This window comes from Sus scrofa, chromosome 16, assembly GCF_054392235.1.
Source record: "Sus scrofa isolate SSC_HxYL_T2T_F1_AM1 chromosome 16, Sscrofa_HxYL_maternal_Yorkshire_Landrace_v2.0, whole genome shotgun sequence".
NCBI lineage: Eukaryota > Metazoa > Chordata > Mammalia > Artiodactyla > Suidae > Sus > Sus scrofa.
The window spans coordinates 66,718,572-66,732,596 of record NC_139398.1 but is presented as its reverse complement, the minus strand read 5'-3'; the positions used below and the strand labels follow the sequence as shown (position 1 = coordinate 66,732,596).

The window sequence follows — 14,025 nt, the reverse complement described above, 5'->3', positions numbered from 1 at the left end:
TTGTTTGTTTTTGTTTTTGTTTTGTGGGTAACAGGGCTTGTTTTTTCCTATCGTTGACTTTTGAAAGTTCTTTGTTTATTCTGTATACAAATCCTCTATCATCAGATGGGTGCTTTGCAAAAAGTTTCTCCCAGTCTGTGATCTGTCTTTTCATTTACCTAACAGCACCCTTTGCAGAGCAGAAGTTTGTAATTTTAATAATGTTAACCTGATCAGTCTTTTTCTTTCACGGATCATGCTTTTCTATCAAAAAACTTATCCATCCTCAAACCTGAGTCATGTAAAATTTTCTCTCATGTCTTCTTCTAGAAGTTTCATAGTTTTATATTTTACACTTAAATCCATGAGCCACTTTGAATTAAATGTAGCATAAGACATAAGATTTGTGTCTAGGTTCAGCTTTCTACCTAGAACCATCCAGTTGTCCCAGCACCATGTGTTGAAAAGACGTCTTTCTTCACTGAATTGCCTTTGCGTCTTTGTCAAAAAACAGTTGATTATATTTGAATGGGTCCATCTACTTCTTGGCTATGTATTCTGTTCCATTTGTCTATATGTCAATTATCCCATGAATACCATTCTGTCCTGATTACTGTAGCTTTTTAGTAAGCCTTGAAATTGGATAGTGTTAAGTCTTCCAAGGTTGTTCTTCTCCAGTATTGGCAGTCTTTATTTTGAAATGATTTATCTCTAATTTGTTTCTTGAGTTCTTTGACCTTCCTTTCAAATCCTAATTTTCTCTAATCATCTAATTTCTGAGTTTTTACAATTCAGATTATGTTGTTCTTTTAGAGTTTGTAAGATCTTGGGTAGCCAGTAGTGAACTATTTTCTATTATAGTTGTCATCTGTCTTGTGGGTACCTCTTTCTTACATGCTCTCATTGTTTCCATGGAGATTATTATGTTTCTCATTATTTTTCCTATAAAAAACTTTGTATGAGTTTCAATCATAATCCTCTGTGTTGCTTATTTCTTAAACGAAAGAAATTTGTTTTATGAGGGAGGGGTGGGAAGTGATAGCTTTTTTAGCTTTAAGAGTCTAGAGAGCTCATTCTTGGGGGGGTTTGTTTTATTTGTTTGCTCATTTTGGTTTTTTGGAAAACTAACGAAAAACACGGCCTTGTATTTTCTAAGATCTGACTCTTTTGGTGATTTCTAACATTTTCATCGAGAAGTTCTTTTTGTAGCTCCCGCTGTGGCACAACAGAGAGCTGGGACGTGGGTCTGATCCCTAGCCAGGCATAGAGTGTTACGGATCAGGCACTGCCGCAGCTGAGGCTTACATTGTGACTGCATCTCAGATCTGATCCCTGGCCCGGGAGCTCCATGTCAGGGGGCAGCCAAAAATGGGGGGAAACAAGTTCTCTTTACGTTTCTACTACTGTTCTTGCTCTGATTGACTACTCCCAAAAGATTCTTATCAATGCTAGTCCTTTCTTTGGAAAAGAGCCGTGTTTTTGCTGGTCTGAGGAATTTATAAGACCTAGAATACTCCAAGTACCATCAGTCATTACCACATCATGATTCCTTTGTACTTACCATGAATTAGATCTAATGAAACTCCCTTCTAATTTGACAGCTTTTCTGTGTTTTCCAATGAGTACGCACTGGTGATTTAAGCAATTTCCTGTTCTCAAGGCCTTCTCTCTGCTTTCTCCCACAGAGATGAGACAGCACAAGAGTCATAACCATCAGCTGTTTTTCCCCACCTGCTTATATTGGGAAGGCAAGTATTTACTGGGATATTTTCTCAACCAGTGTTTATTGCAGATGCTGTCTGTGTGGTTTTGGTTTTACTATCCTACTTGTTCAGCAGGTTTTCATTGGAGAGGTAGGGATTTCCAAATATGAAACCAACCTTACCTTCCTTGATTAAGCCAAAGTGGGTTGTAATATATGCTTTTTAGGTATTGCCAAGTTCACTTTGTTAATATTTTAGAGGAAATTCATATAAATATTCATGAAATATGTTGGTTTATATTTTCTCTTGAAATGCTCTTGGTGGATTTGCTATAAAAGGTCATACTGTCCAAATGACGGAAGTCCATTTTCTTTTTAATAGAATGAGTTAATGTTAAATGCACATATTTTTTTTTGAAGTTTATATTACAGATCATTTTATACTTGAAAATATAAACGAAGGTACTCCTAGTTATACTTAGGAGTGATATTTCTACTTATGTCTACCAGGTTATTTATGGGTGAACACTGTCTCAATATGTCATATATACAAAGTGAGGTATACACATTTAAAATTTTTTAAGTTTTATTGAATTACAGTTGATTTACAATGTTGTCCTAATTTCTGTTGTACAACAAAGTGATTCGGTTATATATATACATATAGACACACACGCAAATCCATTTTTTTTTCAGATTCTTAAAATTTATACTGTTTCTTTTCCCTTTTTTTTTTTTTTTTTTGGCTTTTTAGGGCCACACTGGGGGCATATGGAGGTTCTCAGGCTAGGGGTCGAATCGGAGCTGTAGCTGCTGGCCTACACCACAGCCACAGTGATGCAGGATCCAAGCCAAGTCTGCAACCTACTCCACAGCTCACGGCAACGCCAGATCCTTAACCCACTGAGTGAGGCCAGGGATCAAACCCGAAACCTCATGGATCCTAGTCGGATTCGTTTCTGCTGTGCCACGACGGGAACTCCTATACTATTTATTTCTTAAAACTTTGGCAGAATATACTGGTAAAGCCATCCAAGTCTAGATTGGTCTTGGCTAAATATTTTAATTAAAGGTTTAATTTCTTTATAGATAGAAGACTATACGTAGTTTCTACTCCTGTTTCCATTTTGAATTCCACTTAATCTTTAAAATCATTGAAATAAAGTTCTTCAAAATATGCTCTTACTACCACCTTCATCTTCGTAAAATCCATAGTTACATCCTTCTTTTTATCCTTTACATCAGAAATTTACATTTTTGTTTGTTTGTTTTCTACCCAGTCCTGCAGGATTTTATGATTTTAGTTGTTTCGAGAATGAAAGTTTGGTTTCGTAGAGTTTTTCTATGTCATGTCTTTCTGGTATTATTGATTTCCTTTCTTCTACTTAGTTATTCTTTTTCTAGCTTCTTATGATGGGTTTTTTAATCAAGATTTTAGCCCTACTTTACTTATATACTATACATAAGTTGAATAATATAGCTTAAAGCTATACATTTTTCTCTGCGTGTGGCTTAGGCTGCAATCCACACTTTGTGACATACTGTATGTTAATTGACATTCTGAAAATATATCCTCCAATTTCCACCATGATATGTTCTCTGACATAGAGGTTATTTAAAAGAATACCACTCAATTTCCCAATATTTTGAAAATTTCTACTTCATGTTTTCTTATTGATTTCTATGACATGTCTGCTGTGGTCAGAGAACTTTTTCCTTACAATTTTAATCCTGTGACATTTGTTGAGACCTGCTTTCTAGAAGAGTATTTGGTAAAAGTTCCAGATGCTCTGGAAAGGAATATTTATTCTACACCTGTTGGCTGCAGATTCTCTTTGTACCTATTAGGTCAGGTTTGCAAACTGTGTCATTAAAATATACTGTATTGTTACTAAATCTGCTTGTTCTATCAATGATAAGAACCACATCTTAAATAATTATGAAATTGTCTTTTTAGTTCCATCAATATTTGCTTTCTGTATTTTCAAGGTATGTTTTTAATATACACTATATGTAAGACATATAGGCATACTATATATAAGACATACCAATGTATATACTTAAGAGTAAATTCAAATACAGATTTTCTGTACCTTCCTGGTGTATTTACTCCTTTATCATCATGACATAGTCTCCTTTATCGCCATTAATATTTCTTGTTTTAAAGTCTATTTTATCTGTATTAATATAGCCACCCTAATTTTCCATTGGTTAGTGTGTTCTCTTTGTCTCATCCTTTGGTCCCTTTCCTTTCCCTTTATCCATTACTTGAATTAATAATTTTTCTTTTGGCTACCCCCAGGGAATGTGGAAGTTCCCCAGGCCAGGGATCAAAACTTACACCAGAGCAGTGACCCAAGCCACAGCAGAAATAATGCCAGATCTTTTCACTGCTAGGCCACCAGGGAACTCCTTAATCATTCTGGTATCATTCTGTGTCATCTCTCCATCTTTTAGGTATGTTTTTATACCTAAACCTACTCTGTTCTAAAAAAAATGTCTTCCAGATTACAACATGCATCTTTGATTTAACAAGGCAATAAACATTAGCGCTATTATCACTTTCTGGATCATGCAAAGATCTTAGAACACTTAAACTCTATTAACCTTCTTAAGTTTCGTGCTACTGTTTGCATCTTAAGCTTCTCTTAATGGAGAACAGGCAAGTCCCACCTCCTTTATAACACTGATTTTTGTAGAGACCAAGGCAGTTATGTCGTAGAATGCCCCACCTACAGGATTCATTTGTTTCCTCCCGGTTTTATTTAACTTGTTCCTCTATCCTGTTCACTTCCTGGGAACCAGAGTGAGCCCTAGCTAAGTTAGATTTAGAGTAAGCATATTTAGCAACCATATTCCATAGGCAATGCTTTGAAATTTCTATTTTGTCCCATCGGGGACATGACAATTCTCATCTCATAATGTGACATGGATTGAATGAGATGGCCCATGACATGATGACTAAGGTGGCATCTGACACACACCTGGGAAAGCGAAGAGCGTCTCAGCCTCAGCACTATTAACATTTTGGGGAATGTTAATAAGCTCCTTGTGGGAGCTGTCCTGTACACTGCAGGATGTAGAGCAGCGTTCCTGACTTTTAATCATTACACGCTATTAGCATCGAGCAGTTGTGACCACCAGAAATGTCTCCAGACATTGCCAAGTGTCCTCGGGGAGAGGGGGGTAACTGGGCCCAGTTCAGAACCACAGGGATAGAACCAAAGCCTAAGCATTTGATACATATTCTACATGCAGGTTTTTTTGATTGTTTATACCAGCCTTTGAGCTTACCAGTTAAAGGGATGGAGCCTAACTCCTCACCTCCAAGCACGCATAGCCCTGGAGAGAGACAATCAGGCAGCTAGGGAATTAAAGCACAGCGTAAATGCTATGCTACGGACAATCGTGAGTTGTCACGCGAGAAGGGTCTGCTGACTCAACTGGAGGAGGGGGTGCTTGCAGGGAGAAATAGAGAATTCCAAGTGGAGACACCTCCAGCGACGAATTCTCTCCCTTTTCCCTGTAAGCTTCAAGAGATTAAACCAGCGATGGCCATTCCAAATGAAAACGGCCATCACAGACGGGACCTAACCTCCGGCCTCTTTTTCAGAGTATGATCCACAAAGATGAATCTACTCCCATATAAGAAACACAGGTAAAGTAAGCCAGTGGCAAGAGCCAGAGATGATGGTATTATCATCGGCATCGACCCTTCCGATGTTAATGGCAAATACATCGTCTTTTCCCAGCTAGGCTCTGTCTGGGGCAGCGTGGACAACCAACACCAGATAAACCCTCGCCAGGATCACATCACACACACGCCCCGCCACGGAAAGGCCTGAAAGGAGGGAGCCTACGTGGCTGTGCACGTGGGTTCCACTTCCCTTCTTCTTCCTGACCAAGGACTCCTTCAGCTCACTTGCAGTAAAAATCAAGAGGCTTGGGGGGCAAAAAAAAAAAGAGAGAGAGAGACTTGGCTGGCTTTTCCCTACGCCTGTTTCCTCTCCTTCCGGGGCATGGAGCGCGACTGCTTTCCTAGCATCCCCTGCGGTTTACTGTGGCCACATGACAGGGGTCTAGCCCAGAGTGTGTGAGAGGAGAAGGAATGTGTGGCCCCCTCAGGTCTTTCCCGTGAAAACCTCCCACGTGCACTCCTTCCCTCCACTGGTCTGACGCAGACAAAACACTGGTCCCTTGAGAGCCAAGACCAACACTTGCATTTGGAGTGGATAAGCAATGAGCGCCTGCTGTACAGCACAGGGAACCAAGGCGAACCACTTGTGATGGAACATGATGGAGGATAAGGTGGAAAGAAAAAAAAAATGAATGCATATAAATGTATAACTGGGTCACTTTGCTGTGCAGCAGAAATCGACAGAACATTGTAAATCAAGAAGAAAATTTTTTAAAAAATTGCTTATAAAATTTCAAAATAAATAAATAAAGATGGCAGAGCTGCGGAATGGAAGGAACACATGTCTTGGTCTCCCCTTGGAGAAGAGAGGCCGAGCAACCAGGATGCCCTTACTGGGTTTTAGAAGAGCAAGAGGTAAACGTCCATCCTGTTAAACTCTGAGATTTGAGGGTTTATCGAGTCCAGCAGCCAGCAATAGCCTCCAAATACACCACATGAGAGACCCAGCCCGGGTTACCCTATAATTATAATCCTCTCGGTGCCCCTGACATGCAAGGTACTTCAGCCATGTTCACCAAGCCAAAGAAAAGTGCCTTTTGCCAGACTATTCCACCCGTATCCCCCGGAGTTAAACGGGCAAGTGAGAGGCTATTTGCAGGGCCATTGCTAAAGATCACACTTCATCTAATGGCCACAGCTGAGAAATATGAAAGGACGTGGGCTTTGCTGTCAGACAAATGGGGCTTTGTCTTGGCCTCCCGCCCCCGCCCCACCCCCGACAATTCTTTGGCTTCATCTCCCTCGGCCTCTCTTTCTTCATCTGCAAAACGAGGGTAATCACACCTCACAGGGATTTTAAGGGGGGAACATAACAGAGAGCATCGAATAAACTGGTATGGCTCCCAGGCTATCCAAGGCACTCAATTAGTTCCTTCCCAGCAACCATGAAATTAATGAATTGGGAATTTATTTGCACTTCGAATCAGAAGACTAAGCAAGAAGGGGGCTCATCACAAAGGGCTTTGTATTTATTCTTCCACGTCAATGTTGAGTATTTCACACAAAAGAGGCAGATTCAACAAATGCTTTTTTTTGGCCCCCCCTTGGTCTAAATAAGGAAGGGAAGTAAAATGTTAAGAAACCGAAAAAGTATCAACAGAGGCAACCCTCATTATTTTTACAACCAGTTTTCCCTCTGAGAAATAATACATGTCATATTTTCAAACCAACAACAGCAGAAGAGATGCTGACCTTTGCCCCGGAAGGGGAGCAATAAGGGAGACAGTTCACACCACAGAGCGGGGAGTAGAGGGTTTTGCTGGGTGATGGCCCCTGCCCCCTTCCCACCTCCCGAGATGGAATGAGCCCAAGGAAAAAGACGGCAGATCCTAAAGCTAATGAGGTGGTGGCAGGCCCCACAGCGTACCCGAGGCCCTCTCTGGAGATGAGATGTGGCCACAGGACAGGTGACGAGGGGAAGGTCCTGCTAGGTCAGCTGGAGGAGCAGAGGGCTGGTGCCGCCCCATCCCCCGAACGCAGGCGAAAGACGGAAATGTCAGGTCAGCCAGGACACTGCAGGGAGCAGGGAAAGAGCCGCCCACCAGCATGACTAAGTGCTCTTGGGGACAATCCCCTCTCAAAGGGCAGAAAGTAAATATCCAGATGTTAGGAGCTGCCAGCTGTGATTAACCGAGGAAAGGTGAAGCTGCCCACTTGGCCATCTGAGCAGCCTCCCTCATCAAAGGGACCCAAGAGTTTTCTGCAAAAGCATGAATCCGCAAAACAAATGGAGGCTCCATGGGTGCCCAGCCCCATCCCCGCCCCTTCTGCTCTCTCCCTCCGACAGAGTCGACAGAGTGGGAACAGTGGCCTATTTTTAAACCCCTGGAAATGCATTCTCTCCTGGAAATATGTGGGTTTCCTGACACAGGCTGATGCTCACTCAGAGGAGATGCAGGCACACCGAAGGCCTCGCCCACCCGCCTGTCCCTCTCCCAGGAGGATGGGACAGAGGGGGTGCCCAGAGGAGAAGGCCAGAGGAGGGAGCCTGCCCCTCCGGGCACAGGAGGCGGGAGTATTTGATCCTGGTTTCCCCTATAAGGATAACCAGCCGGGGTCCTCCTACCCCCACGAAAGGGAAGCCTGAGGCTTGGGCAGGAACAGCTCCCAAGAGAGAACTCCATGCTGGGAAGCAGAAAAACAAGCCCCACATGCCAATTCTAGCATCTTTTAAAGAAAAGACGTTGAAGTGGATCTCGGTGTCTCTTGAATAGGCATCTAACGTGCTTTAAATATAATAACAAACATTTTATTAAACATCGGAGCCTTGTTTTTCTCTGAGCAGGGTCATGGTGGAGCCAACTGACAAACAAACGCGGTTTTTCACAAAAGGAGGGTGCGCTGTACTTACAGTCGCTCCAGCTGCTTCAGATCCTGGAAGGCGCCTCTCTCGATGACGCTGACCTGGTTGTCTTCCAGATGCCTGGAAGCACAGAAGCAGCAATGGTCAAGGGCACGCGGGGCTCGAGGACCCTCGTGCTAGGCTTCAGGCCATGCAGGCATGGTCATTCAACCCCTCCCTTGACCCTCTAGGGGCCCCGCCGGCCAGGATCAGTCTGGGGGGACAAGATAACTCACATCCCAGCTTGGTGTCACGGTAACCAGGGCTTCGCCGCCTGCACACTTCTACCTGACAGATTGGTTTCCATGCCTCTATTTTAAGAATGTTCTCAGCAAATCCTCCCCCCCCACCCCCCCACCACACACAAGCACTGCAGGATGTTGCACAGAAAAAAGAAGAGGTAAAAGCTGCTTCTTATAAAAGCCACACATATACTCAGCATCTCTTCCCTCAGAGCTCCCTCCTCCAAGGATGCAAAAATACTTCACTGCAAAGGGCCTTCTCTGCTCCCTCTGTCTCTAGGTCACCCCGTAGAAAGGCTGAAGCCATTGGCAGATGACGGCCTGTGCCAGCAACTCCACTTGCCCAGGCCCTGGCTGCTGCCAACATGAAGGTGGCCGTCACAAAAGCTAGGTCTCCCCAGCCACAGGCTCTGCTGACCTCCAAAGTCCTCCAAGCAGATGATTAAAAGTTTGATTCATGCATGTGACATATCCTCAGAATGGAGCATACAATGAAACATTTGTTCCCCTAAGTTTAAAAAAAAAAAAAAAAAAAAAAAAAAAAGGCAGCTTAAAATGGATTAGCTGAACAGTAGGAAAGAGAAGAGAGGTGGCAGAGTTTCCATCCAGGACTGCCCCTGGCGGCTAAAGGGAACTTAGCGGGGATGTGGTTGTGACTGCAGGATGTTTCTTTGGAAGGAGGAGTTTAGAAAGGGGTGTGGGTCCCTCTGGATCATGCAGGGGGAGAGGTACCCTGAGCAGCATGCGAAGGAAAAGCACAAGGAAGGAAGAACAGCCTTGAGAAAGCTTGGCCCTCACTTCAGAGTGACTCCTTGCACGCCAGCCCCCCACCTCTGAGAGGTTTCATAGCCCCCTGCACCTCCCAGGCTTCCCCCGCAGGCCCCTGTGTTTATTTTCAAGTCCGTCTTCCTCAGCCTGCCTAAGGTCCAAGACGGTACAAGCTTCTGTTCCTCATCCAGTCCCAGCCCTCACATAGGGGCCTAGCATGGCAGCCACTTCATAAAGACTCAGTGGAAGAAGAAAACACTCTTAAAGAGGCCCTTGGGCCACAGCACCCCCGGTCTGGGACACAGGAAGTTTCTGACTTAAGACGCTCAGAGTGATGGGGATATTTTGTTTGGGCTCGATGATATTTCATATTTTTTGTGTATCTGTGGCAAGCAATAAAAAATCGGGCTATTATACACACACACACACACACACACACACGTATATACACCCCACAAAAGAAACTCCTTTAGGAAAGTCAGCGCTCCTATCTCTAAGTATCAACCACTGGCCAGAGTCCTCATCCACTCTGCTTCCCACATTGATGTGCCTTCTGGCTCCTGTAGCCTTGCCCCGTAGAGTCTTCCCAGTTAACACATATGGGCACCAAAGAACTCCCACCTGTTAGGAAGTTCGGAGATTTGTCCTAGGAGAAATGACCTGCATGAAGTCACACAGCTAGCCGGGGTGGACTCTAACCCCCCGTCTGGTGTGCCTGCCCAGTTTGGTTGAGAACCCCTGCCTGCTTTCTCACTAGCACATGGTGCAGTTGGCGGCTATCTGGTCAACCTCTCAGAGACTCAGTTTCCTCATGTGTAAAATCGCAAAACATGTCATAAGTCCTGGTGAGAATAAAAATGGAATGAAATTGGAGTTCCCGTCGTGGCGCAGTGGTTAACGAATCTGACTAGGAACCATGAGGTTGCGGATTCGATCCCTGGCCTTGCTCAGTGGGTTAAGGATCTGGCGTTGCCATGAGCTGTGGTGTAGGTCGCAGAGGCAGCTCGGATCCTGCATTGCTGTGGCTCTGGCACAGGCTGGCGGCTATGGCTCTGATTGGACCCCTAGCCTGGGAACCTCCATATGCCACGGGTGTGGCCCTAGAAAAGGCAAAAAGACAATAAATAAAAATAAAATAAATAAAATAAAATAATAAAATAAAAAAATAAAATAAAATAAAATAAAAATGGAATGAAATCTACCAAGCCTTCTAGCCCGGGATCTGGAGTACAGTCAGAGGCTTCGTAAATTCTTTCCCTTCTCTTCCTTTTCCGCCGCGCCACATGGCAAGAAGGGCCTTGCGGTGCTCAAAGACTCACACCAGCACAGCTTGCTAAACAGGGAAATGACCTGCATGAAGTCACACAGCTAGCCGGGGTGGACTCTAACCCCCCGTCTGGTGTGCCTGCCCAGTTTGGTTCAATATGAGTGACTGCGGGTGTGTTCAGCTGGGTTTTTACTCTCAATCAATCAATCCATCACAGCGCTTGTTGTCACCACTTCCCAATGGCTACAAGTGGCAACACTAGGGTAGCTGGGTGTCACCTTCCCTCGGGGTTTCTGAAGAAGTCTAACTTCGACCTCCGGTGATGAATCACTTAGTTCTGTGCAAGGGAATTCAACACTATTAGCTGCTTTCAGAAAGGGGAACAGAGGAGATGAGACTCTATCTGTATTCGATACCTGCCCCTCCTCCGCCACGCTCAGGCCCTGCGAGGCGAACTTTCCAGCATCACCAAGAAGCTTCCCTGACTCTGGCTTCCTATTGGGTTCAGCCAAAGGGAGTCGCTGGCAGGAGATGCGAGAGTAGAACAATGTCATGACTGAGGTGGGGGATTTATCCCCAGCTCCCCCCGCCTGCCAGGTCACCTCCAGTGACCTCTGTTCTTCAACCTAAGAACACCCGTGGGAACAGGCAGGCCTCCCTTTGATGGGCTCAGGTTAACCCCTTGCTCCGCTGCTCCTTGAGGGAGCTAGTGGCCCCTGGGTTGTTAGCCCTGGGGAACTGTGCTGACTCGTCCCGATTTGTCTTAACCTCACCCACACCTCTGCAGATAAATCTTCATTTAGCTTTCCTTATTTGTTCTGCTGGGATCCTGACTCGGAGGGTAGCCAGGGCCTCTTCTGGATCTGCTGCTTAGACCTATCAGAGTCCAGCCTAGTACCTGGTCTTCAAAGGCTCAATACATAATCGACATTTGCAGAGTACATGAATCAATAAATGAACACGCTGTGAACCTCCCATCCAGACGTCTAGGCTGTGATACAATTCAGGAGTTTGTGCTAAAAACATCACTGTCACTCGTGTTTTACTGATCAGATGTAAGAGGCCAGGGGATCCAAGAAAGGCTGGACACCCCAAAGAGCTGGCGATGGCTCGAATCGGTTCTGAGTTAGGGGGGCACGGACTGCGTTCATGTTCAGCTCTTTCGGCATTGTTAAGTTATTATTTATTTATTTTTAGGATTAACACTGGAGAGAAGCGGAAATTGCCCCCATGTGATGATGGGTGGAGTGGAGTTGAACTCTTTTGTTAACCCCACTTGGGATAAAGCTGGTTCCCACATTGTGGGCAGAGCAGCGCTCTTGCGACACACTAAGAGAGGGAATATAATTGATACCATCGGAAGAGACCTCTTCCTAGTCCCACCCCTCGGAAGAAAGAATTGTTATGAGCAACGCTTCTCCTTGACTACACTTTATTTGGGGAAAACTGCCTTTGGAGAGAGCCCAGGTTCCCCGATCTCTTATTCCACCTGCTTTCCTCCATTCACCTGCACCGGAGGAGCAGTTCCGCCTGGAAATGGGTGGCCCGCTCAAATTCTTCCAGTCTACTGAGTCTTTTCTGGCCTCACGATCAATTGTAAATAAGAAACAGATACAGGGAACAGAGGAAATACAGGGAAAAGAGAGTTGTCTAGGTGACTCAGCTAAAAAGAGGAGAAGGCGGGGAAGCTAAGGTTTAATCGTTGGGCTATTTTATGGGCGTCCGTTAGAAAGCACTTCAGCTATCACACGTAGCTGATTCTTTCACAGGAAGCAGAGGCCACTTGAATGGGATGCTCTTTGAGTTGCAAGGAAGATCATGCAACACAGCATATGAACAAAGGCTGTGAAGTGTGGGGAGGGGAGGGCTTTGGCGCTGCTTATCAAAGAAGGATGTAGCAATTAACTGAAAAGATAAACTGTAGTCTAAGGAATGTTCCAGACCATCCAGAGGATATGAATACGATCTTTGCGATTATTTTAAACTTTCTATTTGCAGAGAGCAGATATGGAAATTGGAATTTTTATTAGTCTTTCCGATGTAATGGTAAGAAAAGCAAAGGGTTATTTTTGACTTTGTTAGAAACATGAAGCATTAGGTGAAATTTCTGACTTGTATGAAAGGAAATCTCTCACAGATGAAGAGAGAAGAAATAGCAGGGGAAAAAAAAAAGAGAGAAGTTAAATGTCTGTTCTTTTTTTTTTTTTTTGTCTTTTGTCCTTTTAAGGCCACTCCCGCGGCATATGGAGGTTCCCAGGCTAGGGGTCGAATCGGAGCTGCATCTGCCGGCCTACACCACAGCCACAGCAACGCCAGATCCAAGCGGTGCCTGCGACCTACACCACAGCTCACAGCAACACCGGATCCTTAGCCCACTGAGCGAGGGCAGGGATCGAATCCGCAACCTCATGGTTCCTTTTCGGATTCGTTTCCACTGTGCCGACTGATGGGAACTCCCAAATGTCTGTTCTTTAAGCTGGTAAATGATCTGGAATCAGGAGTTTACTACCTATATCTCTTTAATAAAAATCACCCTACAACTGAGCCATGAAGTCCCCCCACCTTTATCCCAGTCTCAATTCTGATCCACATATACTTGTCCGAGCTGCCAGTCATTTGACAGACAGGTGATGGCTTGGGGCAAAAGACTTGACAGAAGGTAGGAGCTGCCCTCTGGGGATGGTGGGTGGGGAATGTTCTGGCCAAAGCCCAGAGAACACAGGTGGGACAGCACTGCTAGCTGGAGGCCCACATTCGGATCCTAGCAGCCCAGCCCCGGTGCTCAAGGAAACTCAGGTCAGCCAGCTGCACATCGGTGCTGCATTTACAAACCGACCCAACTCTTAACCTTCCTGGTTTTCTAAACTTCCCACGACACGAATGGAGGAACTGCGTGGAGGCTGGCAGCTGTGTCATCTCTTTCGGTTCCCTACTATGTGGCCTTGGACCATTTACCCTTATCTGTGCCTCTGTTCCCTCTGGGAAGAGAGGAGTTAATAGCTAGGGGGCAGAGCTTGGTCTGGGAAGGGACACACAAACAGCAGTCATCACTCCCCTCACTAGCTCGCAATCAGGAAAACAGGGTGATACAAGCAATGCTCCCCTGGTTTCAATGAGAATAAACAGACTGTTCATGAAAATGTCCATTATATGTGTAATTAGGAGGGTCAGGAGGACTTTTTTTTTTTTTTTTTTCTCTTTTGGCCATCTCCGTGGCATATGAAAGTCCCCAAGCCAGGGATCGAATCCAAGTTGGAGCTGTGACCTACGCTACAGTTGTGGCACTCCTTAACTCACTGTGCCGCAGGGGAGCTCCAGAAGGACATCTAACTACTTGTTACGCGTTAGCATCAGACTATACACCTTGAAGCTCTAATTCCCAACAGATCGGAATGTGACCTTATTTGGTGACAGGGTCTTCACTGAGGTAATGAAATAAAGACAAGGTCACTAGGGTGGGCCCTGATCCGCTCTGACTGGTGTCCTTGTATAAAGGGGAAGCCCGGACACAGAGGCAGACAGACATGC

General features: G+C 45.0%; 1 protein-coding gene across 19 annotated transcripts in view; it reads right to left on the bottom strand.

Moving 5' to 3' along the window:
• SLIT3 (slit guidance ligand 3) overlaps positions 1-14,025 on the bottom strand; it is a 914,676-nt gene that overhangs the window by 596,561 nt on the left and 304,090 nt on the right. For all 19 annotated transcript variants that reach the window (XM_085001790.1, XM_085001791.1, XM_085001793.1 and 16 more), the window contains one exon: positions 8,230-8,301. In XM_085001790.1, the coding sequence (XP_084857916.1) occupies positions 8,230-8,301 (72 nt within the window). The remainder of the gene's footprint in view (positions 1-8,229; positions 8,302-14,025) is intronic.